The sequence below is a fragment of the Hypanus sabinus genome, chromosome X2 (assembly GCF_030144855.1).
Source record: "Hypanus sabinus isolate sHypSab1 chromosome X2, sHypSab1.hap1, whole genome shotgun sequence".
Lineage (NCBI taxonomy): Eukaryota > Metazoa > Chordata > Chondrichthyes > Myliobatiformes > Dasyatidae > Hypanus > Hypanus sabinus.
Window position 1 is genome coordinate 6841299 of NC_082739.1, and position 23854 is coordinate 6865152.

At 42.7% G+C, this 23854-nt stretch overlaps 1 protein-coding gene across 5 annotated transcripts in view; it reads right to left on the bottom strand.

The window, feature by feature from the left end:
- zbtb16a (zinc finger and BTB domain containing 16a) overlaps positions 1 to 23854 on the bottom strand; it is a 256819-nt gene that overhangs the window by 227946 nt on the left and 5019 nt on the right. For all 5 annotated transcript variants that reach the window (XM_059956858.1, XM_059956857.1, XM_059956854.1 and 2 more), the window contains exon 2: positions 14972 to 16290. In XM_059956858.1, coding sequence (XP_059812841.1) covers positions 14972 to 16194 — 1223 coding nt within the window. In that variant the 5' untranslated portion in view covers positions 16195 to 16290. The remainder of the gene's footprint in view (positions 1 to 14971; positions 16291 to 23854) is intronic.

Genomic DNA, 23854 nt, shown 5'->3' on the forward strand with positions numbered 1-23854 from the left:
TTTTGTACAATGTCATCATCTGATCTCAGGATTACAACACTATAGACATTAGCAGAAGTTACTCTTGTGGAGTCTCTGGAATAAACTGCCAGGACTCTAGAGGCACCCAAATCATGGAGAGTTTGTGCATCACTTCATATCGTAGAATTGAACAGAAAACCCAGATGTGCTATAGTCTAGTCCAACACAAGGTCACCCTAAGTAAAAGACCACCTTGCCCTCACAAAAGTTTGTCATCTAAACTCAGTGTACCAGAATCACTCATCATCCCACCCTGTGTGATATCCAGAACTGCAGAGCACTAGAACCCTGTAGGATTGTAGGCAGGCTCGGCAGAAATAAAATTTATTTTAAAATAATTTCAACAGATGAAACCAAAGTTTATTTTTAAGACATTTATTTGGATCTTTATACTGTTTCAGGATTATAAAGGTTGGGATAGACACTTGAATAATAGGTGTCCTTATTAACAAAATGCAAAAAACAATTGTAAATTTTCCTCACTTTAAACTACATAATATTTGCATGAAAGAGTTAACTGAAATTCAAGCTATTTAAGCTCTCATTAAATACATTCTAATATTTAACAATTAAAATACAACAAAATGCAGAAATATTTTCCCCCTGATCTGAGTCCAAGGTGAATCTGACATTTACAAATAAAGTCAACCCCCATCAAGCCAAACCATAGAGACAGAACTGGTTGGAGAGTTAGGGAGAAGTGAGACCGCAAGAAGATTTGAATACATACATAAGCATTTTAGAATGGCAGCAATCTGTGAACAGAAGTCCGAGTTGGAGTACAGACTTCAGATCGTTAGCTGAAGTCAAGTCCATATCTTGGCATGAACCAAGGGAAAAGCTAAAGACTTTCAATCTTAAAACCAAATTAAAAAATGTACTTATTTACAGTATTGAGAGCAATGTGGAACAGGCCTTTCCAGCCCTTCCAGCCGTGACGCCCAGCAATCCGATTTAATCTGAACCTAACCACAGGCCAATTTACAATGACCAATTAACCTATCAACTGGTACGTCTTTGGACCATGAGAGGAAACCTGAGTTACCAGAGGAACCCACGCATTCACAGAGAGAACTCTTTACAGGCAGTGGTGGGAATTGAACCCGTGTTGCTGATACTGTAAAGCATTGTGCTAACCATTACACTACCGTATAACAACACAACTGCATCCAATCAAAAGAAAGGCTTAGCACCACATTGACAAATCTTGTATTCCAGGCAACATTCTAGTTGAAACATTTCACTCGTTTGTGAAAGGATAATAGATGTCTTGGTTTGCAACATTCACAAAACACTTTCTCTATTTAATATCAATTGGTAGAATTTAAAAATGTTGAAACAGTTCAAGGAAAGACTTGTAAATCTTCAAACAAATCTTCTGAGATTTGCATAAAGACTGAAATACCTTTTCTACTGCCAAATTAAGGGCGCAAACGAGTACTGACATTGTCAAATTATGGTGCAGAATTCCTCCAAACTGTGCTCTAATTGGGGCTTATATCTGTTAAAGCCTATAAACCATTTAACAAAATCAATTCCCAGTCAATTGATTATTGACATTGACAACCAAGATATAATCAACATGTCAAAGTTAGCTGGGTAGGAGTCAGCCTTCACCCTGAATACAGCTCAGGAAACTCCCAGGATGAGCTGACCCGAGGCAGATCTATGGTGAAGTCCAATGTACTGAAAAGTCAAAATCCATGCCAATTTCTCCACCCGACTACCACAGTTCATCCTTTTCTCCTTCCTATCAACCGAGTCGATCAGCCTTTCCTCCTCTGCTTGGCATGTCATCGAAGACCTGGACATATATCCAGACATGTATAGTGGAAAGCATTCTGACTGGTTGCATCACAGCCTGGCAATGGGATTCCAATACACAGGAACAAAAAGAGGCCACAGCAAGTGGTGGATTCAACCAGTTCCATCATGGGTACAACTCGCCCACTATTAAGGACACCTGCAGGAGGCAATGACATCCATCATTCAAAGGACTCACCAGAAGAGCTATTCCTTCTTCTCAATGCTACCATTATACAGGAGATCCAGGAGACAGAAGACCCACACCTCAAGGTTCAACAATAGCTTCTTCCCCATTGCCATCAAGTTCTTGAATGCACCCGAAAACCCTAATAACTACTTTTTCCTCCAGTTGAACTAATTTAATTGTTTATTTTTGTCTTGCATGCATAATTTATGTAAATTTTAAGTTTGTAACCTAGATTTGTCATACTTCTACTACAAAAAGCTGACGTTCATGACATTTATAATATGCGTATGTGTGCCCATGACAAAAAAATGAATGAACTCCAAGGTGATCCTGACAAAATTAGCATTCCTAACAGTTTTAACCATTAGCAAGGGATCAATGGCCTGTTAGCACGATTCAGGACGAGATTGTGTGCCAACACCTTTACTTGTGTGTGAGCTCAGCGTCAGCCAGCTACCTCATCACCTCCAACAGTAACTGCCTCCATTGTGGGCTCCAAATAATGATATATCCCCTTTCATCAACTCCTCATGCCCAATGTGCCAAACTTGGTTGCTTTACCAGTGCCAGCTACCAAGGTTAGGTAATACAGCCGACCACAGGACTTTCCTCGCCCATCTCCCTCGGGGTTGCCTCATAATAAGGAATGTTCATTCAAAGGTGAGACATTGCAAACAGGCCATTAGAAGAGCCATTGAGATGATCGGCAACCACTCTGATTACATCTATTCATGAATATTCTCCACTTGATTAGGACAAATTAACACAACATACAGCAATTAAACTTCTCTTGTTCCAAAAATAAATACTCAGCAAAAATTACAATTCCAAAGACAAATTTGAGGATAGCTTGGGGCAAAAACAAATCAACTTTCATAATTATGGCGGACTGAGCTCCTAAAATGAAGACATCCAATCAAGGAGAACAAAGTGACCGTCTGAGGAAAAAAACCCTGCCAGGGCCAGGGCCAGGGCCAGCTGCCGCTAATGACTATGGCGGCTGGCCACCAGGACAGCCTCTTGTACGCCTGGGACAAGTAGTCGGGACGCCGCTTCTTGGTCGACACTGGAGCGGAAATCAGCGTCTTGCCCCCAACGGGGTATGACACCCGCAACAGGAAGCCAGGACCCACCCTGAGGGCCGCAAACGACGGCATGATACGGACCTACGGCACAGTGCAGCTGCAGTTCGGCGCCAGCCGGTTCACGTGGGACTTCACACTGGCCGCGGTGGCCCAACCACTCCGAGGGCGGACTTCTTGTGAGCTCACAGCCTGCTGGTCGACTTGCAAGGGAAAAGACTGGTACATGCCGAGACTTTCCAGACATTCTCCCTGGGTGAAGCCAAGTTGCCGGCCCCACACCTGGACTCCATCACACTGTCAGACAACGAATTCCGACCCAGGGACCACCCCTCCACACCCGCGCATGAAGGCACCCCCCCTGCCCCCGGGAAAAGCTCCGCCTGGCGATGGAGTTCAAGAGGATGGAGGGATTGGGGATCATACGGAGGTCCGACAGCCCATGGGCCTCCCCCCTGTACATGGTGCCCAAAGCCGCTGGGGGTTGGAGACCATGCGGCGACTACCGCAGACTGAATGAGGCTACCACTCCAGACCGCTACCCCGTGCCGCACATACAGAACTTTGCAGCAAACCTGCACGGGGCAAGAGTATTTTCCAAAGTAGACCTTGTCCGGGGATACCATCAAATCCCGGTGCACCCTGAAGACATCCCCAAAACAGCACTCATCACCCCGTTCGGCCTGTTCGAGTTCCTCCGAATGCCATTCAGCCTAAAGAATGCCGCACAGACGTTCCAGCGGCTAATGGATGCGGTGGGACGCGTCCTGGACTTTGTGTTCATCTATTTGGACGACATCCTTATAGCCAGCAGTTGTCGCCAGGAGCATCTGTCCCACCTCCGCCAGCTCTACTCCCACCTGAGTGATTTCGGCCTCACGATCAACCCGGCCAAATGCCAGTTCAGTCTCAATACCATTGACTTCCTGGGCCACAGGATTAACCAAAGACGGGGCAACACCTCTGCCCGCCAAGGTAGACGTGATCTGCCACTTTGCCCAGCCCAACACGGTCAAAGGCCTGCAGGAGTTTGTTGTATGGTGAACTTCTACCACCGTTTCCTCCCCTCAGCAGCCCGTATCATGTGCACTTTGTAGACCCTGATGTCGGGTAAAGGCAAAGACATTACTTGGGACAAGGAGGCCACGGCCACTTTCGTTTAAGCCAAGGAAGCCTTGGCAGATGCCGCAATGCTGGTGCACCCCAGAATGGACGTTCCGACCGCACTCATGGTGGACGCATCCGACACAGCAGTCGGTGGGGTGCTGGAGCAACTCATCGAGGGGCGCTGGCAACCCCTGGCATTCTTCAGCAAGCACCTACGACCATCCGAACTCAAGTACAGTGCTTTCGACCGGGAGCTGTTGGCACTGTATCTGGCAATCCGGCATTTCAGGTACTTCTTAGAAGGCAGGCCGTTCACCGCGTTCACGGACCACAAACCGTTGACCTTCGCGTTCACGAAGGTGTCCGATCCCTGGTCGGCTCGCCAACAGCGACATCTGTCCTACATCTCCGAGTACACGACGGACATCCAGCATGTCTCGGGAAAGGACAACGTCGTGGCGGGTGCACTCTCCAGACCAGCTGTCCAGGCCCTGTCCCGGGGGTGGCCTATGCAGCACTGGCGGAGGCGCAGCAGGCAGACGACGAGATGCCCAGCTACAGGACCGCAGTCTCGGGTTTGCAGCTGCAGGACTTTCTCATAGGCCCAGGTGAGAGGACCCTCCTGTGCGACGTGGCTACCAGCCAACCTCGCCCCATCGTCCCGGCAGCCTGGAGGCACCGAGTTTTCGACTCCGTATGCGGTTTGGCTCACCCATCTATTAGGACAACCGTCCGGCTGGTCTCCAGCAAGTTCACTTGGCACGGACTTCACAAGCAGGTCAGTGAATGGGCCAGAACGTGCGCACAGTGCCAAACAGCCAAGGTGCAGCGTGTGGGGAGAGACTAGTAATGCACCTCTGATGTCATTTCCACCTGGAGAAGTCGGGCGCTAGGGATTAAATGCCAGCGCCGCGAAGTTTGAATAAACTAGTCTCGAAACGACTTACCGACTGCGTGTCGTCTCTAGCTCTGTATGTAGTACATCGCTACAGCTCCACAGAAGAAAAAAAACTTACTAGACAACCACTTCCTGTCTCATCGCCACCTTATCTTTATCAATGCACAAGTGTCAATTAAAGATTCAATAATATGCCGAGGTACCCACTTTCTCAGCCATGCTCAGTTCCACTTTCCAAGTCCTTGTTGATTCTGCACAAATTTTTTTTTCTGCATAATCAAAAACCTCCAAAATTTCTCCTCCCAATCTACATATTCACAACATCCCTTGTGATCTTGCACTTTAGTTCAGAACCATTATTGTTTAACATATACCCCCAAAAACACAAAACAATCTATACATTACACCATTCCATATTTCTTTTGCCTTACGTCCTGTAGGAGAAAGCAACTATTGAACCCTCTAAGTCTGTTACATCATTGAACTTAATCATAGCGGATGTGTACATCTTTATCTAATAGATTAGTTCAGGTTAACTTCACAACCCTCATTATCCTTATTAGCCCAAAAGTCTTACCACGATCCAGCAACGTGAGGTGAACCTCCACTGCATAGTCAGCAGCACTTATAGAGATTACAAGCTGCTGATAATTGCTGGCTTTCAGATCTGAGAAATGGTACACACACGCACGATTTCTATCCCCTCATGTAAGACAGGAATGTAAATATTGGACATTTGCCAGAAAAACTAAAATTCAACCAGACGTACAAACACCACCAGTGATCACTTCACAGCTATTCGGGGAGGGTGCTTTAAGTGGAATTAGGAACTAAGGAAAGACGAACATCCTATATGGCTTTTAACTCCTTAGATTCCAAATGGTATACTCAATGGCTTCTGACATCTATGAATCTCTGCAATATTGTTTCCTTCAAAATGAGAAAGTCCAAGTATTTTTCATTACTACAGCTTCTATATGGAGAACCTTGACTCAAGTTAACTCTTTCAGCCTCCAGAAATCAACCATTTGTTAGCATTGTGACTTAAAGTTTTAATATTTCGAGCATTAAAAAAAGATTGCCACCACAAGAAAAAGTTATGCAGAAGAAAGCACTAATCCCTTTTCCAATGTTTTGGTTGCAACCAGTATTTATATGGAACTTTCAATGTAGGGATACAATATAGGTTACATTGTCCTTCACAAGACTATTGCCAAATAAAATTTAATACTCAGCCATATAATTATATATTAGCATTGATGGAAGTGATTGGTTGAAAAAAAATGGCATAAACAGATGGAATTCCAAGGTTTAGGACCCGACCAACTGAAGCAGCCATCGATGGTAAAACAATTAAAACATGGGGCAGCAGAAGCAAGGCTGTGGTTGGGGGATGGACGATAAGAAAAGATAAATGAGATAAGGACACTTCAAAGCCACAAGGCAAATGGGAAGTAACGCAAGTCCTTGGATGCACTTAGAAACGCATAGATGCATTATGGGTAGGAATATGGAAATACAGACAGTGAAAGATATTAAAAATCAATATTCTTCACTTTTTAAAGTAATAAAGGCCTTTAAAGACAAGTTGAAGTTAGCTTGGCAGAAACTTCTGATCTAATAAGGTAGTGTATGGGAGAGAAAACAGTCTGCAGTCCCAGGTAGCAGGAAGAGCAAACACTGAATGAAAATTCAGTGGAGTCAAAGCAATCAGAGATGTAAGAAGCAGGAGAACCAGAGGAAAATATTCTCACACATTTAGCAGTAGCAACCAGTGAAATTTCTTCTCTATTATATTGCAAGATGCCACAGTCATAGGGAAAGCAGATTTGATTTGTTACAAGTTAAACATTAAAAACACACAATGCAACACCAGGAATTAGGGAAAAAAATTGAGACGCACTCCACAAGCTTGATAGTTACTCTCATCAGGCTGGTAGCAAAGTTATTTCATGATTAGCTAGGCTATTACATGATTAGCCTAGTCCGAATTCATTTGCGGTCTAGCACTAACCTTGAAAACCGTTTTGAAAAGAATGACAGTGTCCAGGACTGCCCAGAATGAACAGAATAACCAAATTTACACAGGAAGCCAGCACTTACCAGACCCTTCATTCTAACACACATAACCCTGTGTTATATCTGGAAGCAATTACACAGAGTTAAACATGATCTACCTTCAAGCTGCCTTCCTCTGAAATTAAAGTCTGAAGAAATATTTTAAACATTTGTAAAAGGAGATGGCAGGGTCTGTGCAGACTGCCTGGCTAAGTTTACTAATTTGCCACTCAAAACAATTCCACATGCAAGCTTTTATTGTGGCTTAAATTTTAACAGATTCTTCACAGGTAGATTTTGAACAATTGGAAGCATCTGAAAATAAAATTGACACAGGGAAAAATAAAATTAAATTACTTTGAAGATAATTTATCAAAATTAATGCACATTTCAAAAATATAATTAGTTCTGAAAATTGAGGGCTTTTCTTTTAATAAGCTTTTACCTTACACTCCTGTAACTGAATGATTAGATGATACTTCTAAATCAAGATTCCCTTTACGTTCCATGTATAATAAAGTGCAAAGGCATTTCAGTATAGAAGTTCAAATAAACACATACAAAGGATTCAATGTGGTACTTTAAATCACTAAGCAGTATTATCTACATGCACCAAAAATCTGACAAGAGAATGGAGGAGAAATGTCAGCTGAAGAGTACATTATGTACCAGGTTACAGCAAAGTCACAATTCAATTCAAAGGTTGTTTGGAGGAAGAAACTACACTGATAAGAATGGTTGTTATCTCAGCATGGCTGGTGAGAAATTTCGGAAATCCAAACTCACTCACAACCTGGCTTTACTTTTCAGTGGTTGAAATTTAAAATTGGGCAGGAGGATGGGGGTGGGCATGCCCAAGTTAAAATGATCAATTAATTAATTCCAGAAGAAAGAAAAACCTCGTTGTTGCATATGCGATCTCCCGATTCTGTCATTTGGACAGGATGTTGGGTGGATTAGGGTAAACCTTCCCCAATGATGCTCTGGAGTGTAGTGGTTAGCACGATGCTATTGCAGCTCAGGACATCGGAGTTCAATTTCGGTGTCGTGACTGTGAGCGCGAGCAGGTTTTTGTTTCCACCAGGTGCTCCGGTTTCCTCCCACATTCCAAAGACTCATTGGTCATTGTAAATTGTCCTGTGATTAGGCTTGGGTCAAATCAGCGGGTTGCTGGGCGGCAAAGCTCAGCCTCCTCAATGCTGGATCTCTAAATAAAATAAAACCTAAAGCCAAAACAAAAATTAATCTTTTCCAAGATCAAACTGCTGCTTCAATCCACAATATGATTCCATCCCTGTTCTGCACCAGGAAAACACATAAATATGAAAATAATTCTCCACTGAATTGTGAGCAATTAGTCCATTACAGAATCAAAGAGAAATACAACAGGAGGCTATTGTGATTCTGCGAGTTCTTTGATAGCTCCCCAATTATTTCTATTCCTGCTCTTTTAAAAAACACTGCCCTCCAAATTTTTAAGCTAATTGACAATTGGATTATGTTGGCAGGCAGATGCTGAATATTTGTTGGCTTTGCAAATTACCCAAGGATTTATGAAAATAAACAGAAAATGCTTAATCAACACAAGGACCCCAGCACTTTTAAAGACAGCGTTTGAAATGAAACAGCCGATATTTAATCAGTCAGTCAACCTTGCTGAATGTTCCAAGCACAGTAAACTAATTTATGCAGTTGGTGTTATGGTACAAACTAAACTTATCATAATGTTGTGTACATCAAGATCCCAATTAATGAAAGATTACCGTCTACAAGTTAATCCAACATTGACTTCTGGTCTTTTTTTTTGCTTCTTTTTTCAGCCCTTTTATGTTTTGTTATATAAATAAGTTTGTGAACAAAATTAGTACAACTCACATCACTATATTCTTTTATTCCCCTTTCACTCACAGATTTATTTAGCTCCCCTTAACATTAACTGACATCCACCCCAATTAGCTCTTGTGCTAGCAAGATCCACAATAAGCAAATCCCGATGAAGGGTCTCGGCCCAAAACGTCAAATATTTATTCCCCTGCACAGGTGCTGCCTCACTAGCCGAGTTCCTCCAGCATATTGTGTGTGTAACAGTATTCCAAGCACTTTTGATTTGAATTTTATATATTATTTGCTTATGTTGTTACAGTAATCTGTGTGGAAGGGATAAATGGTCCTTGTGGAATATCAAATCTAAAAGCTAAAGCCCAAAACTTGATTGAAAAGAGGCAGGTACAGCACGAGTCTATGCTTTCCTTCAAATATCATTAATTTTGAATTCTGGTTAAGAACATGCACTGATTTTGAGTGATCAGAAGACAGCCTCTACCAACAAGATTCATGGCTGTTACTGTGATAACTTGGGTTACTATGATCACCCACTCGAGAAATCCATTATCATTTTTGTCCAAACCCCATTGTACACATCTTCAAACTTAAGGGGAGAATGGGTGAGAAAGAAACAATTCAAGAGCCACATGGTTATAAATTATCCTATAGTGCAATTCACATTAAAAGTTTAAAAAAATGTAGTACTATGGCCTTAAATTATACAGCACATTTTAAAATAAATAAACACCTTAAGTTCCTTGTAGAGGGAATAAATCAGAGGTCATGAGTGTATTTCTTGCTAAAGGAATGTCAATCTGTAGACTTTTTGTTAACCTCGTGACTCAAGATAAGAACCAGAGTGACTGAAATCCCAAGTGTCTTTCCAACAAGCAGGGGTTACACGAGCAGGTCAAGATCTTGCGCCTTGCTGCAGCATTCATTTCCTGAGCAACCCAGGTCTTCCAGTAATAAAGCTAATGGGACTTCCTAGCATGGCATGTACAGACTGACAGAGCTGTCTGTCAGTGGCCATGCAAAGGGGAAGTGCTGGTTTCGATTATGAGGTTACATTACCAGGTGCCGCTAATAAGCTCAAGAATAAAGAGGACTGAGTGGCAGTGGGGGTGGTGGGGGAAGAGGGAGATAGAAAGGCGAGCGAGTTAAATGTGTTCCTTGGAGAAATATGGAAAATATGCTCAACACAATAATAACTCACACAAGGCACCGTTATCTTAGTCAAGGAGGGAGGCATGTTAATTTGTATTCTCAAAGCCAATGGCAAAGCATATCAGCAGCAGCATCACATGACGTGCAAGCAACCTCCAAATGTCCTCTCATCCTTGTGCTCCATGAAATCAGTCAGATCAGACAAGCACACCTTTCAGCTTCTTGCACCTTTGAACCTTTCCATTCATTCCTCACAATTCTGCTCATTCTTTGGGCGCCTACATTTTATCCCCAACTCCTTTCAATAGCATTTCTCGAGTCATTAAACCTACCTGTATCATCCTTTAAAAATAAAACTCAGTTTGTTAGTATGACTTGGGATCTCTGCTTTAAAGACCAATGCAGTGGATATTTCAGGCTGTAAGCTTTCATTATTTTCCATGCCAACAGAGGTCAGGTGTCAAATATTAGCTTCTTTCCTGTCAAATCTGATTTTCTTTAAAAACACAGAAACATCAGCTATGCAAATATATTTTGTAATGCTAGATTCATTTCTAGATAAAGGCCACAGTTTAACATCCTTATAATTATATCATTTGAAAGCATGTTCAGACAGTACAACTGCATTGTGAATATGCAGGAAAAGGAATAGGCCATTCAGCCGCTCAAACTTATCCAGCCATGTTGGATAGCACCGACTAAATATTTTAATTGATGAAACTAGACAGAGATACCACATTGCACTTGTACTTTGGAGAGGAAATTAGTCCTCAATTGCTTGGGCTAAACTCAAAATAGTAGTAGCAATCACTCAGGTCGAGCATGATGTTCTCCAAAGGAGTTGTCTATTGGTGGGTCCTCAGGTGGCCACAGAGGACAATCCGGGATCCGCATAACTGGGATGTTAGGATGGGTTTCCTGAATGAAGAACACCTGTGCATGACTGTTTAATGAGGTGAGTCTGATGCATGGACAGCCACCTTATAGCCCTTGACAGATTGGCGACTGGGACCAGTGGTATAGAGTGCAAGACAACTGAGGACATTTCATTGCTGTTGTAATGTGTCGTCATCTTCTGCCAGTTCTGCCACTGAGGTTTTGGTTGGATTATTCTTTTTCTGGAACCTCCCCCTTGACCTTACTGCCATGGGTGACCCTACCGGGAGCTAGACGCCAGGCAGCATTGAACTTCCAAGCCTCTCTGCCAATGATCCTCAGAGAATATAGCAGCATTTGCACTTCTATTCTGTTTAAAATCCTGTTAACAATGACATTTGTGCATTTAGCACTTGCAACTGAGGACAGCTTTTGGCCCCATCACATCCACACAAGCAAGAGAATATTGCTGTTGCCAAGATTCTTCTCTTGGTAACTGTTCTAACTGAATTCCAATTTTATAACTCTTGAAAAAGATTTGCATGAAATACTTCCAACAGTCTTAACCCAACAAATGCTGCAAGTAATTTAGCAGCAAGTGGTACAAACGAGGATTTTAATTCCATCCAATGCAACTGCAGGTTAGTCAAAAAGCTTCAGAATAAGGTGTTGTGTACCAGGTGTTCAGTGGTCAGTTTAGACAAGGCAAGTTCTCTTTAACTAAAGAGCTAGTCTCAAATCAAGGGCATTTTGAGATTAGAAAGAGGTAGTGTTGGATCTCATCAAGTGACAAGGGTCTGATGGTATATAATACATGTTACTGAGAGTCAAGAGATGAGATTGTTGGGGCTTTGGACAAGATCTTCAAATACTCTCTAGCCAGGGGGTAAGGTTCAGAGGACTGGCAAGCAGCTTTGTGTTTTTCAAGAAGGACAATAGGGATAATGCTCAAACTGATAGAGGTGAGAGTGTCATGTCAGTGGTAGTGAATCTATTGGGAGAGAATTCTTTAAGATAGATTTATGAACCTTTGGAAAACCATGGCCTATTTAGGGACAAACACCATAGCTTAATGTGAGACAAGTCTTAATGGCTTGACTGAGTTTTTCAAGGAGGCAACAAAGGATATGGATGAAGGTAGAGCTGTAGATGTAATCTACATGGATTTTAGTAAGGTCCCTCATAGGACACTCATCCAGAGAATTGAGATGCATAGGATCCATGGTGATTTAGCCATTTGGATTCAGAATTGACTTGTCCATAGAAGTCATAACATAGTGGTGGATGCATCTGATTCTGGCTGGACCTCTGTGACTAGTTGTGTTCTGCAGAGATCCATACTGGGGTTTCTGCTGACTTGAATGAAAATATGGATGGGCAGGTTGGTAAGTTTGCAGACGATACAAAGATTGGTGGAGGTGGTGTGTAGCATAGAGGATGGTGAATGGATGCAGCAGGATGTAGATACAGGTGGAGTTTATCTCGCCAAATATGAGGTGCTACACTTTGGTAAATCAAATGCAAAGGGACAAAACACAGTTAATGTCAAAACCCTCAACAGTATCAATGCATAGAGGGATCTTTGGGTCCAAGTCCATAGCTCTCTGAAAGTAGCTGCACAAGTTGATAAGGTGGTGGAGGCAGCATTTTGCACACTTGCCCTCACTAGCTGAGGGATTGAGCTTGAGTGAACTAGTTACATTGCAGCTTTATAAAACTCTGGTTAGTTCACATCTGGAGCATTCTATTCATTTCTGCTTGCCCCAATATAGAAAGGATGTGGAGGTTGTGGAGAGGATACACCTGGTTGCTGATGGGATAAATGTTGGACAAAGTTGTGTTGTTTTCTCAGTGGCAGAGGCTGAGGGATGACCTGATAGAAGTTGATAAAAATATGAAACACTTGACAGTCAGTATCTTTTCCTAGAGTAGAAATCTCTAAAACCAGAAGACGTGTATTTAATATGAGAAGGGGCAAGCTCAAAGGAGATGTGTGCAATAAGTTTTAAAAAAATAAGCATGTGTGCGCATGCGCACTATGTGCTGCTACGGGTGGTGATGGAAGTACATACAATAGAGGTGTTTAAGGGATCTTAGTTAAGGCCTATGAATGTACAGAAAATGAAAAAATATGGACATTGTGACAGCAGAAGGGATCCATTCAGTAAGTTGTTTCTTAGCTTGACATAATATCATGGGCCAACAGTCCTGTTCATATGCTGACCCAAGTTCAGTAAAAATCTTTCCTTATCACATAATAGAAATACAATTTAAAAAGAATCTGAGAAAATGTACTTCGAGGACTGAGGCAGTAAAGACAATTTCTTTTATAAAGAGACAAGCCCACTATGCAGGTGAAAACCCACATCCTTCTCCCCATAGCGCAAAGCAGTGACACACTCCAAGACAGATAAACATTTCAAATCTTTCTTGTACCTATGTTCTCCTCACATCGCTATCTGCAAACTAAGCCAGGTGACAGGTGAGGGGATTGGAACGTACCTGTTGCTGGCTTGCAGTTGGGTTATCAAACCACTATCAGAATTATACAGATCGCAAAGCAAGGCTTCATTATCAGATAATCGAGGTACCATCTGTGCTTTCTCTTGCAGTGCAAAACATCGATACTGGAGAAGATATCATTTTCAATTCGAGGTATTCAAATGGTCAATGCAGTGGGTTCCTTTTTAAAATTAAAAACATATATACAGCTCCCTCCACACTGCTCAGAGAATGGCCTTAGTCTCTTAACAGTGTGTTCTTCTGCATGCGTCAGACAAAATGGATGTGGCACATAAATGCTGCAGGAAACACCCTTTGGAGGCTGGGCTAAGGAGCATCAATCAGCAAAATATATGGACAAGATCTCAGGTCTGGAGCTTGCCTGTCCATTGTCTGACCTTACTCCCAAAGAGAAACTGGTTAATAGACATATTTGATTAGGGCAGAAAGGAAGTAAAGGCTCTAGATGAGTGTCTTCCTCTTCGCCAACTCCACCTTTCCTCATTCAGTCTTCCAGAAACACTGCAACATTTAAAGCCTGATCATTACAAAAAAAAAATCAAATTTATACCACTTACTGCTTGATGGACTAATTTCATTGCAACTTTGTTCCTGTGGCAATATATTGCCTTGCACTCCAATATTTTACTGATTTGATTCCATATTCCATTGGGTTTGTTGATATCTACTCTGCATTGACTCATTGTCTTCATTTTTAGCTGCATCTGATCCACAAATAGAATACATATGCAGTTTATATTTCTATCTTAGAGTGCACTTTACACTTACCTGTATTAATCTGCCCTCACATCAAGACCAATGCTATGAGGATTATAAACACTGTTGGAAGTTCTTAATCCCTTGAGCTTGTTCCTCCCAATTCCTGCAACACTCATTAATGTGAAGACACTGCTTAATAAAAAAAAATAATAATTCCACGAAATGTCCATTGGTTAGGGGAAGGAGTCTATCAAGACAGAATTAATTTTTGCAAAAGGAATGAAACTTGAAGTCATGAAAAATATTAATTTTCCAGAGGACCTGCACTCAATGATTAAGAAACAAATTCTTCCCGCTCAGCCATCAGATTTCTGAACAGTCCATTGATATCATATTATTCCCTTTGTTTTTGCGCTATTTTGCAATTTATTGCAATTTTATGCATTTGCCACAAAACAACAAATTGTATGTCATATAAGACAGTGCTAATGAATCCGATTCTGTGAAGCACTTGTGCACACTTCATTAAAGTCAAATTCTTTGAAGAACAAAATTATATAACAACTTTAGCGCAGGTTATTTAATAGGGTCTGAAGAGCAATCTAGAGAATAAGATAGGACTGAATCATATATGAAGGCGGCATTGGGACTGATTTGAGAACAAAAATGGAATATTACAACAACCTAGCAATTTTATTTCAACAAGGTGATGTTATCTCTCACCTGTGTTGCTCAATGGCTTCGCTGTCTGATAGTTCTACGCCACAGACATTACACCTCTCGCTGGTAGATCTATTCTCAGTCTTCATGCCCACGGCGAGTTCGCCCAGCTTGTTGAAAAGCTCCCTCTGAATGAAGCCTTGAGGCAGGAGCCCTCCGTACCCGCTGAAGTCCATCGCCACAGAGAGTGTGGGCTGCACGTGCAGTGCAGACGATAGGGAAGTTGGCACCTCCAGTAGGCCATCAGTCCTGCGGTTGAATTGAAGGGGATACAACGCAGTGTGCCTCTCACCCTGCGCACTGGAACTGTTCTCTATCCCCACCTGTGGCCCAAGCCCAGATTCAGGAGGCTGCTCTCCAGAATTTTCTTCACGAACGTAATGCAGTTCACGGGCACTGGTGATGACGCTGCTTCGCGTTGGCGTACCGGGGGCTTCCTTGTACCTGTCTGAATCAGCTACCTTCTCGCCCCCTGAAGAACCCATTTCTCCCATTTTGGGACTAGCATCCTCCTCTACCTGCATCATTTCGTGCTTGACTTCGATTACCATGGAATGCCTGCTGCCAGCAGAGAAGGCTTCATCTGTAGAAGCTTGCTGCAGAGATCCCTGAATAATAGACTGCCCAATACTCATGAGACTATCTACGGCAGCTTTGGTGGGGCTCATTGCTGAAAGTCCAAATGAAGTGGACACAGAGGGGCTCTGCTCTTCCATTGTCCCAGTTGGCATGGCCTGGTTAGTCATGTAAGCAGCCTCTTCACCAGAGATTTGCGAAGTAACCAATATATTCTTGTTAAACCTGGCTTTTCCCCCATCCTCCTCTTCAGCAGCTGTCATCTCTGTATCATTATCATCCGTTGCCTGAATAGTTTCCAGTATCTTCAGACACTGCTCCTCCAAGTACTCAATCTCCAATATTTCTGCTGCATACAACAGATCATCCAAGTCCTCTACTTTGGCTTGGAGTGTGGCAGTGTAAGCATATTCCAGGATCTGTTGGAACGTCTTTGGTGAAAGGAAGTCCAAGGTGTAATGCTGACTGTTGCGCAGAAACAAGATTTCAAACATCTTACTGGTACAGGCCAAGATGGTGCGATGGGCGTGGAACTCCTGGCTGTCCACCAGGATAACCACATCACACAGAGTCCCCAGCAGTCGCATCTGGTTGGCTTTATGAAGGAGCGCTGAGGGATGATTAGGGTTCTGAAGCTTTATTAATCCCATTTTTAATCAAATTCACAGATCCTCTGTACGCTGGGCCAATTCATTAGGCTGTCTGTTTGACTGGTTACACGGCTTGTCGTAGAGGTGTTTTGTTACCTGCAAGAAAAAATTAGCAAATTATCTAAACCCGTGGGAAATGAAACGGTGGCAGAAATTTCTGCACTCTATCGTCTCTACTTTCACCTCATTTCTTTCCTATCCTCTGTGTCTGCACATTTCTGATACATTGGCTTAAATTCTTTCTAAGGTCCACCATTTGATTTAGATGATGGAATTGAAGGTTTTGTTACAAAGTTTGCAGACAATATGAGGATAGGTGGAGGGACAGGTAGTTTTGAGGAAGTAGAGCGGCTACAAGAGGACTTGGGCAGATTAGGAGAATGGGCAAAGATATGGCAGATGGAATACAGTGTCTGGAAGCGACTAGTCGCTTAGACACAGGAAATTAAAGGGTTGACTATTTTCTAAATGGAGAGAAAAATTCAAAAAAATGGAGGCACACAGGGACTTGGAAGCCCTTGTGCAGGATTCCCTGATGGTTAATTTGCAGGTTGAGTTTATGGTGAGGAAGGCAAATGCAACGTTAGCATTCATTTCAAGAGGACTAGAATATAAAAGCAAGGACGTGATGCAGAGGCTTTATAAAGCACTAGTGAGGCCTCATTTGGAGTATTGTGTGCAGTTTTGGGCCTCTTATCTTTGAAAGGATGTGCTGAAACTAGAGAGGGATCAAAGGAGATTCACAAAAATGATTCCAGGATTGAATGGATTGTCATATGAAGAGCGTCTGATCGTTCTGGGCCTATAATCACTAGAATTCAGAAAAACGAAGGGCAACCTCATTGAAACCTATCGAATGGTGAAAGGCCTTGATAGAGTGGATGTGGAGAGGATGCTTCCTGTGGTGGGGGAGCAGAAGACACAGCCTCAGAATAGAGGGGTGTCCTTTTAAAACAGATGAGGGGAATTTCTTTAGCCAAAGAGTGAAGAATCTGTAAAATTCTTTGCCATAGGCAGCTGGAAGCCAAGCCTTTATGCATGTTTAAGGCAGAGGTTGATAGGTTCTTGATTGGTCAGGGCAGGAAGGGATACAGGGAGAAGGAAGGAGATTGAGGCAAAGGGGAAAATTGGATCAGCCATAATTAAATGGCCGAGCAGACTCAATGAGCCAAATGGCCCAATTCTGCTCCTTTAGTTTATGGTCTTATAAGCTGCAACCAGAACCGTCATACTGTCCACTCTGGCTCACACAACCCCTCTTTTCCTCAAAACCTCACCTTGGCCATTGGCAACAGGGTCTGCTTGCCCACAGATCCAATGCTCTCAAGTTTCTCTCCAACTTGTTTAAAAATAACTCATTTTTTGCCATTTATTTATTTTTTTCCTGAACTCAGGGGCAATGTTTTCTCTAATTTGTAATGACCAGTGTGCGCAAAAATCTTGTGCTGTGCAGTTTTTTGCCCAGTGACAACGACATATGCGCATTGAATAATTTCCTCAATAAAACAGCATTAATAAGCCAGTTTCTAAAATCTGCAGACAAATCATTGCAAATTCCACATTAACACCATCCGCATCAGAAATCAGAAAAGTGTGACTGTGTACGATCTTGAAATATACTTAACATGCCAACGAGGTAGAGGGTGACAACCTTTTGTGCGCAGTTTAAATTCCTTTGTGCGCGAGTAGCAAAAGGTGTGCGCGCATGCATACCATAGAGGGAACCGCTCAGTGCATACATCCAACCATTTGTGCAGCATGTTAAAACCCATAGCCCACACCAAGTCAAACACCCCCCAAGCTTGAAACTACCTTGGCTCCAAGTCTGCCAACAACTGCAGTTACAAATCACCTTATTTATTCAAATCGTTGCCTAGCCTTGTCCTATGTTGTCGTTGTAAACTACAAGCAAAAATTTCCACTCCATATAGAGTTGAAAAAGCATAAGTTCAGGTGTACAAAAAAAAATGATGCAGGTAGAGGATGCCAAAATGGGAGAACTCGGTTCTTCAGGGGGCGAGAAGGTAGCTGATTCAAACAGGTACAAGGAAGCCCCCGGTACACCAACGCGAAGCAGCGTCATCACCAGTGCCCATGAACTGCATTACATTCATGAAGAGAATTCTGGAGAACAGCCTCCTGCAGCTGGGCTTGGGCCACAGGTGGGGATAGAGAACAATTCCAGTACGCAAGACGAGAGGCACACCACATTGTACCCCCTTCAAATCAACCGCAGGAGGAAAACAAGAAAATGTTTGCGCAATTTTTGGAGTTTCAACAAAAGGGAATGCTGATGGTCTCTTAGAGATGTCAACCTCCCTATCATGCGCACATGCAGCCAATGCTCTCTATACCAATGGACTTTCTTGTTTTCCCTCTGCAAAATTAATTCTAAATCCTGACTATTGTTGGCTGTGCTCTGCTGTATCACATTAAATGCTTCAGTCATAAATCAATATAGCCACAAATATAGTAGTTAATCCATGGTGACAAATGTTTGTGAAGGTTATTTACTGTCTCCCTGTATTCCCAGATGCCATGCTACGCAACACCTTCCATCTCCCTAAATTAATTACCAGCCAATATGATTGCCGCTTCTGATAAACTTTCGTGCTCAAGATTAATTATTCGTAATTTCCAAAGGACCAAGCAGGGTAGTAAATTGATTGCCAGAGTAGTGTTCAAGCTTAGTGAATACAAGAACACAGCCAAGGTACATACATATAGGCATGCTAGAATGCAAGAAAAAAGGAGAATAAGATAGAAAGAACTGGGCAAAAGTGAACACAAACACAAAAAAATCTGCAGATGCTGGAAATCCAGGGCAACACACACAAAATGCTGGAGGAATTCAGCAGGCCGGGCAGCACCTATGGAAATCGATAAACAGTGACATTTCAGGCCAAGACCCTTCATCAAGACTGGAAAGAAAGATGAGAAGTCAGGGTAGGGCGAGGGGAGGGGAGGAAGTAGTACAAGGCAGCAGGTGATAGGTGAAACTGGGAGAGGGGGAAGGGGTGAAGTAAAAATCTGGGAAGTTGATAGGTGAAAGAGATACAGGGCTGGAGAAAGGGAAATATGATGGGAAAGGATAGAAGGCCATGGAAGAAAGAGAAGGGGGAGGAGCACCAGAGGGAGGTAATGATAAGGTGGGAGAGGGAAACAGGAATAGGGAATAGAGAGGCAAGGGGGGGAGGGGGAATTACAGGAAGTTTAAGGAATCAACGTTCATGCCATCAGGATGGAGGTTACCCAGACGGGTAGCGTTGCTCCTCCAACCTGAGTGTGGGCTCATCCCAGCAGTCAAGGAGGCCATGGACTTACACATCGAAATGGGAATGGGAAGTAGAATTGAAGTGGGTGGGAAATCCCACTTTTTCTGACAGATGGAGTGTAGGTGCTCGGCAAAGCAGTCTCCCAATCTATGTCGGGTCTCACCGATACCCAGGAGGCCACACCGGGAGCACCAGACACAGTACATGACCCAAACAGACTCACAGGTGAAGTGTCGCCTCACCCGGAAGGACTGTTAGGGGCCCTGAATGGTAGTGAGGGAGGAGGTGTAGCACTTGTTCCATTTGCAAGGCTTAAGTGCCAGAGGAGGATCAGTGGGGAGGTTCAAATAGCCAAGGGAGTTGCGCAGGAAGTGATCCCTGCAGAAAGAAGAAAGTGGGGTGTGGGGCAGAGGCAGGCGAGGAAAAATGTGCAAGTGAAAGTAGGCAAGAAATTGAGATTGAAGTGCAAACACACAATACAACAGTGTGGCGTGGTATTAGTCCGCATTTAAGCCAGTGTGACTGCTACTAAATATTAATGTTTTAAAAAAATACAGTTCCATGCAATGATGTTTCAGCTTAATTGCTTCCCCTCCACTATGTGAAAAGTCTGGATATGTTAGGATTGTGCTCTGTACAGCACAATTAGTTAAGGGGAGACTTGATAGAGTTAAATATGAAGAAAATATTTACACCAGCAGGAGGTAGTCGCAATACTTTGAAATAAGATGATTGCCAAAAAAAACTCAAAACTGAAAACAAGGTGATTTTGCTTAAAAAGAGAAATAGCAAATAGTTACGGCATGAAGTATTACTATGCATAAATCGGAAAAGAAACATTCTTCTGACTAGAGGAAAACAACAAAGGGGGTAGGATTATAAACACAAGAGATTCGGAAGATGCAGGAAATCCAGAGCAACACACACAAAATGCTGGAGGGACTCAGCAGGTCAGGCAGCATCTATGGAGATGAATAAATAGTCGATGTTTCAAGCAGAGCGCCAGGAAGTGAGGGTGGTTGGGGAGTATGATCCCGTTGGGCTAAATGGTTTGAGTCTGAACCAAGAAGAAAGTGTAATGTATAAATAACTATGACCCTAAAGAGTTAAAAATCAACTGCTGCTTTCCATTGACACCTCGACTTTAAGCAATTAGATATGGCTTGGCTGCAATTGGTTTTAAATTAGCTGCTAACATTTGGTTAGTCAAAGCCAAATGCTCTGGGGTAAAACATCTAACTCAGGTCTGTAACCCATCCAGCTCACACTTAACACCCTCGTCACGTGGCGTATGCCTTTAGATCAATTCCAGGGTATTGAATCTATAGAAAATTAGGCTGCATTTTATGATTATATTTTTGGTGGGGCTCCCAGCACTTGGGAACCAGCTCCATATAGTCCATGGAGCAATGGAAGTGCAGGCATCCTCTTCCTGAAAATTGTAACAGTTATAAGACTGTAAGATACAAGTGCACAATTAGGCCATTTGGCCCATTGGGTCTGCTACACCATGTCATCATGGCCGATCCATTTCCCTCTCAACCCTAATCTCCTGCCTTCTCCCCACATCCGTTCATGTCCTAACTAATCAAAAATCTATCAACCTCTGCCTTCAGCATACCCAAGGATTTGGCCTCCACAGCCACCTGTGACAATGAATTCCAAAGATTCACCACCCTCTAACCAAAAAAATGGACATTCCTCTATTCTGAAGCTGTGTCCTCCAGTCCTATGCTCCCCCACCAAAGGAAATATCCTCTCCTCATCCACTCTATCGAGGCTTTTCAACATTCAATAGGTTTAATCAGGTCCCCTCCCCATTCTTCTGAATTCCAGGGAGTACAAGTCCAGATAAGTCAATTGGTCCTCATACATTAACCCTTTCATTCCCGGAATCATTCTCGTGAACCTCCTCTGAACCCTCTCCAATGTCAGCCCATCCTTTCTAAGAGGCCCAAAACTGCAACAATACTCCAAGTGAGGCCTCACCAGTGCTTTATAAAGTCTCAACTTTATATCCTTGCTTTTATATTCTAGTCCTCTCAAAATGAAACTGAGCATCACATTTGCCTTCCTCACCACAGACTCAACCAATTAACTAACCTTTAGAGAATCCTGCACAAGGGCTCACAAGTCAGTTTGCACCTCATATTTTTGCATTTTCTCTATTTAGAAAATAGTCCACACTTTTACTACTTCTACCAAAGTTCATGACCATGCACTTCCCTCCACTGTATTCCCTCTCCCACTGCTTTGCCCATTCACCTAATCTGTCCAAGTCCTTCTACGTCCTCCCTGCCTCCTCAACACTACCTGCCCCTTCACTTATCTTTGTGTCGCCTGCAAACTTGGCCACAAAGTCATCAATTCTGTTGTCCAAAATCATTGACAAGTAATGTAAAAAGAATTGGTCCCAAAACAAGGCCCCTGTGGAACATCACTAGTCAAGGCCAGCCAATCAGAAAAGTCTCCCTTTATTCCCACTCTTTGCCTCCTCTCCTATCCAGCCTAGTGTATTTCCTATGATACCATGGGCTTTTATCTTGTTAAGCAGCTTCATGTGTGACACCTTGTCAAAGGCCTTCCAAAAATCCAAGTACACAACATCCACTGACTCTCCCTTGTCTATCCTGCATGCTATTTCCTCAAACTATTCCAACAGATTTGTCAGGCAAGATTTTCTCTTAAGGAAATCATACTGGTTTCAGCCTGTGTTTCATGTGCTTCCAAGTACCCCCAAACCCCATCTTTAACAATAGACTCCAACATCTTATAAATTGGTATTTGCTAGAGAAAGGAAAGGCTTCCAAAGCAGAATCAGGCTTGTTATCATTAACATACTGCAGGCAGTGAAATGTGTTGAAAAAGAGGAATAGTGAGGTAGAGTTCATGGACCATACAGAAAACGATGGTGGGGAAGAAGTTGTTCCTAAAACATTAAGTATGGGTCTTCAGGCTCCTGTACCTTCTCCCTGATGATAGTAATGGCAAGGGGGCATTTCGCAGATGGTGAGGGTCCTTAATAATGGATGGCACCTGCTTGAGACACTGCCTTTGGAACATGCCCTCAATGTTAGGTAGGATTGTGCCTCTGATGAAGCTGGCAGAGTCTACAACCCTCTGAAGCTGAAATGGTTACCAGTTGTACCTAGAATTACAGAATTTTACACTGGGGCATGGAAAGAGTCCACTTGGCCCAGATGACCCATCTTCCACACAAGCCTGCTTCCACTTTCATCTGATTTTTTCCCCACCCTCGCACTTACTAGCTCCCCTTAAATACTTCAATGCAATTCACAAATGTTCTATGGTAACAAGTTCACCATTAAACTAAAATCCCCAGTAAATTTATTTGTGACTCGCTCATATTCAAGTTACATAGTTTCAGACTCCCACAAGTGGAAACATCTTCCTTACACCAACACTTAAACATTTTTACAATTTTTGAAAGACTTCATTCTCAATCTCTCAATCATTCTTAAATTTTTCATTCTCAACCCCTCAATCTCTTCTGGAGAGGAGAGCTCAGTCTGCCTTGGTGGCAAAACTGAACTGATTATCATTTAAGAACTCAGATCGCAAGGTTGTTCAGACAAGCTTAACTTACTCACTGGTGAAAGGAAACATGTGTCCCTACAGAGATGGCTGTTTCACTGGTCTTCTGAAGAGGGTACAGATCACTCACCAAAAATAGACTGTATTGGGAAAAGCCTTCAGACCGGTGGCTCAACTAATTTCACTATAAATATTCATCAACAACTATTATTTTTAAATCAGGCAAATTAACAGCAGGACTGAACTATGTAAATATGAGTTTCAAAGCCTACACTTTGTAGGATCTATCCAATTACTATCGGTCTTTGTGTCTGTTTTCCACTATTCTAGTACACTCAAATTTCTCTTTTGAAAGATATCAATATTTCCATTTTCAGATGTTGAAAGTTTGCAGAGCGCATCCCTTCCATCTCCCACATCCCCTCTCCCAAAATACCCTGGCACGTCCGACCTTTTTAGCTCATAATCAATAGTCACATGCAAATAGACCACCGAAACAGTTAAATATTTTCCATCTCCATGTTAGTTTGTTTCTAGTCAAAGGCAGGCCATGCATGAATCGGATACTTAGTGGTTCAAGTGGTATTCCAAAACTGGATCACTAATTTAGTACTCTTTTCTCAGAGGTGCTGTTGAGATATTAAACAGAGAACACATCTGCTTGGCAATGTAAAGCTCTCCAAATGTCCTAGCCAATATACCCACCTCACCCATCAATACAGCAAAGACGACAACCATCCAATTTATTATAGTGCACAAAAAAATCATTGCTGTACCCAAGGAACAGTACCTAGGTATTAGTAAGGTGCAAGTAATGATCAAACCACTAC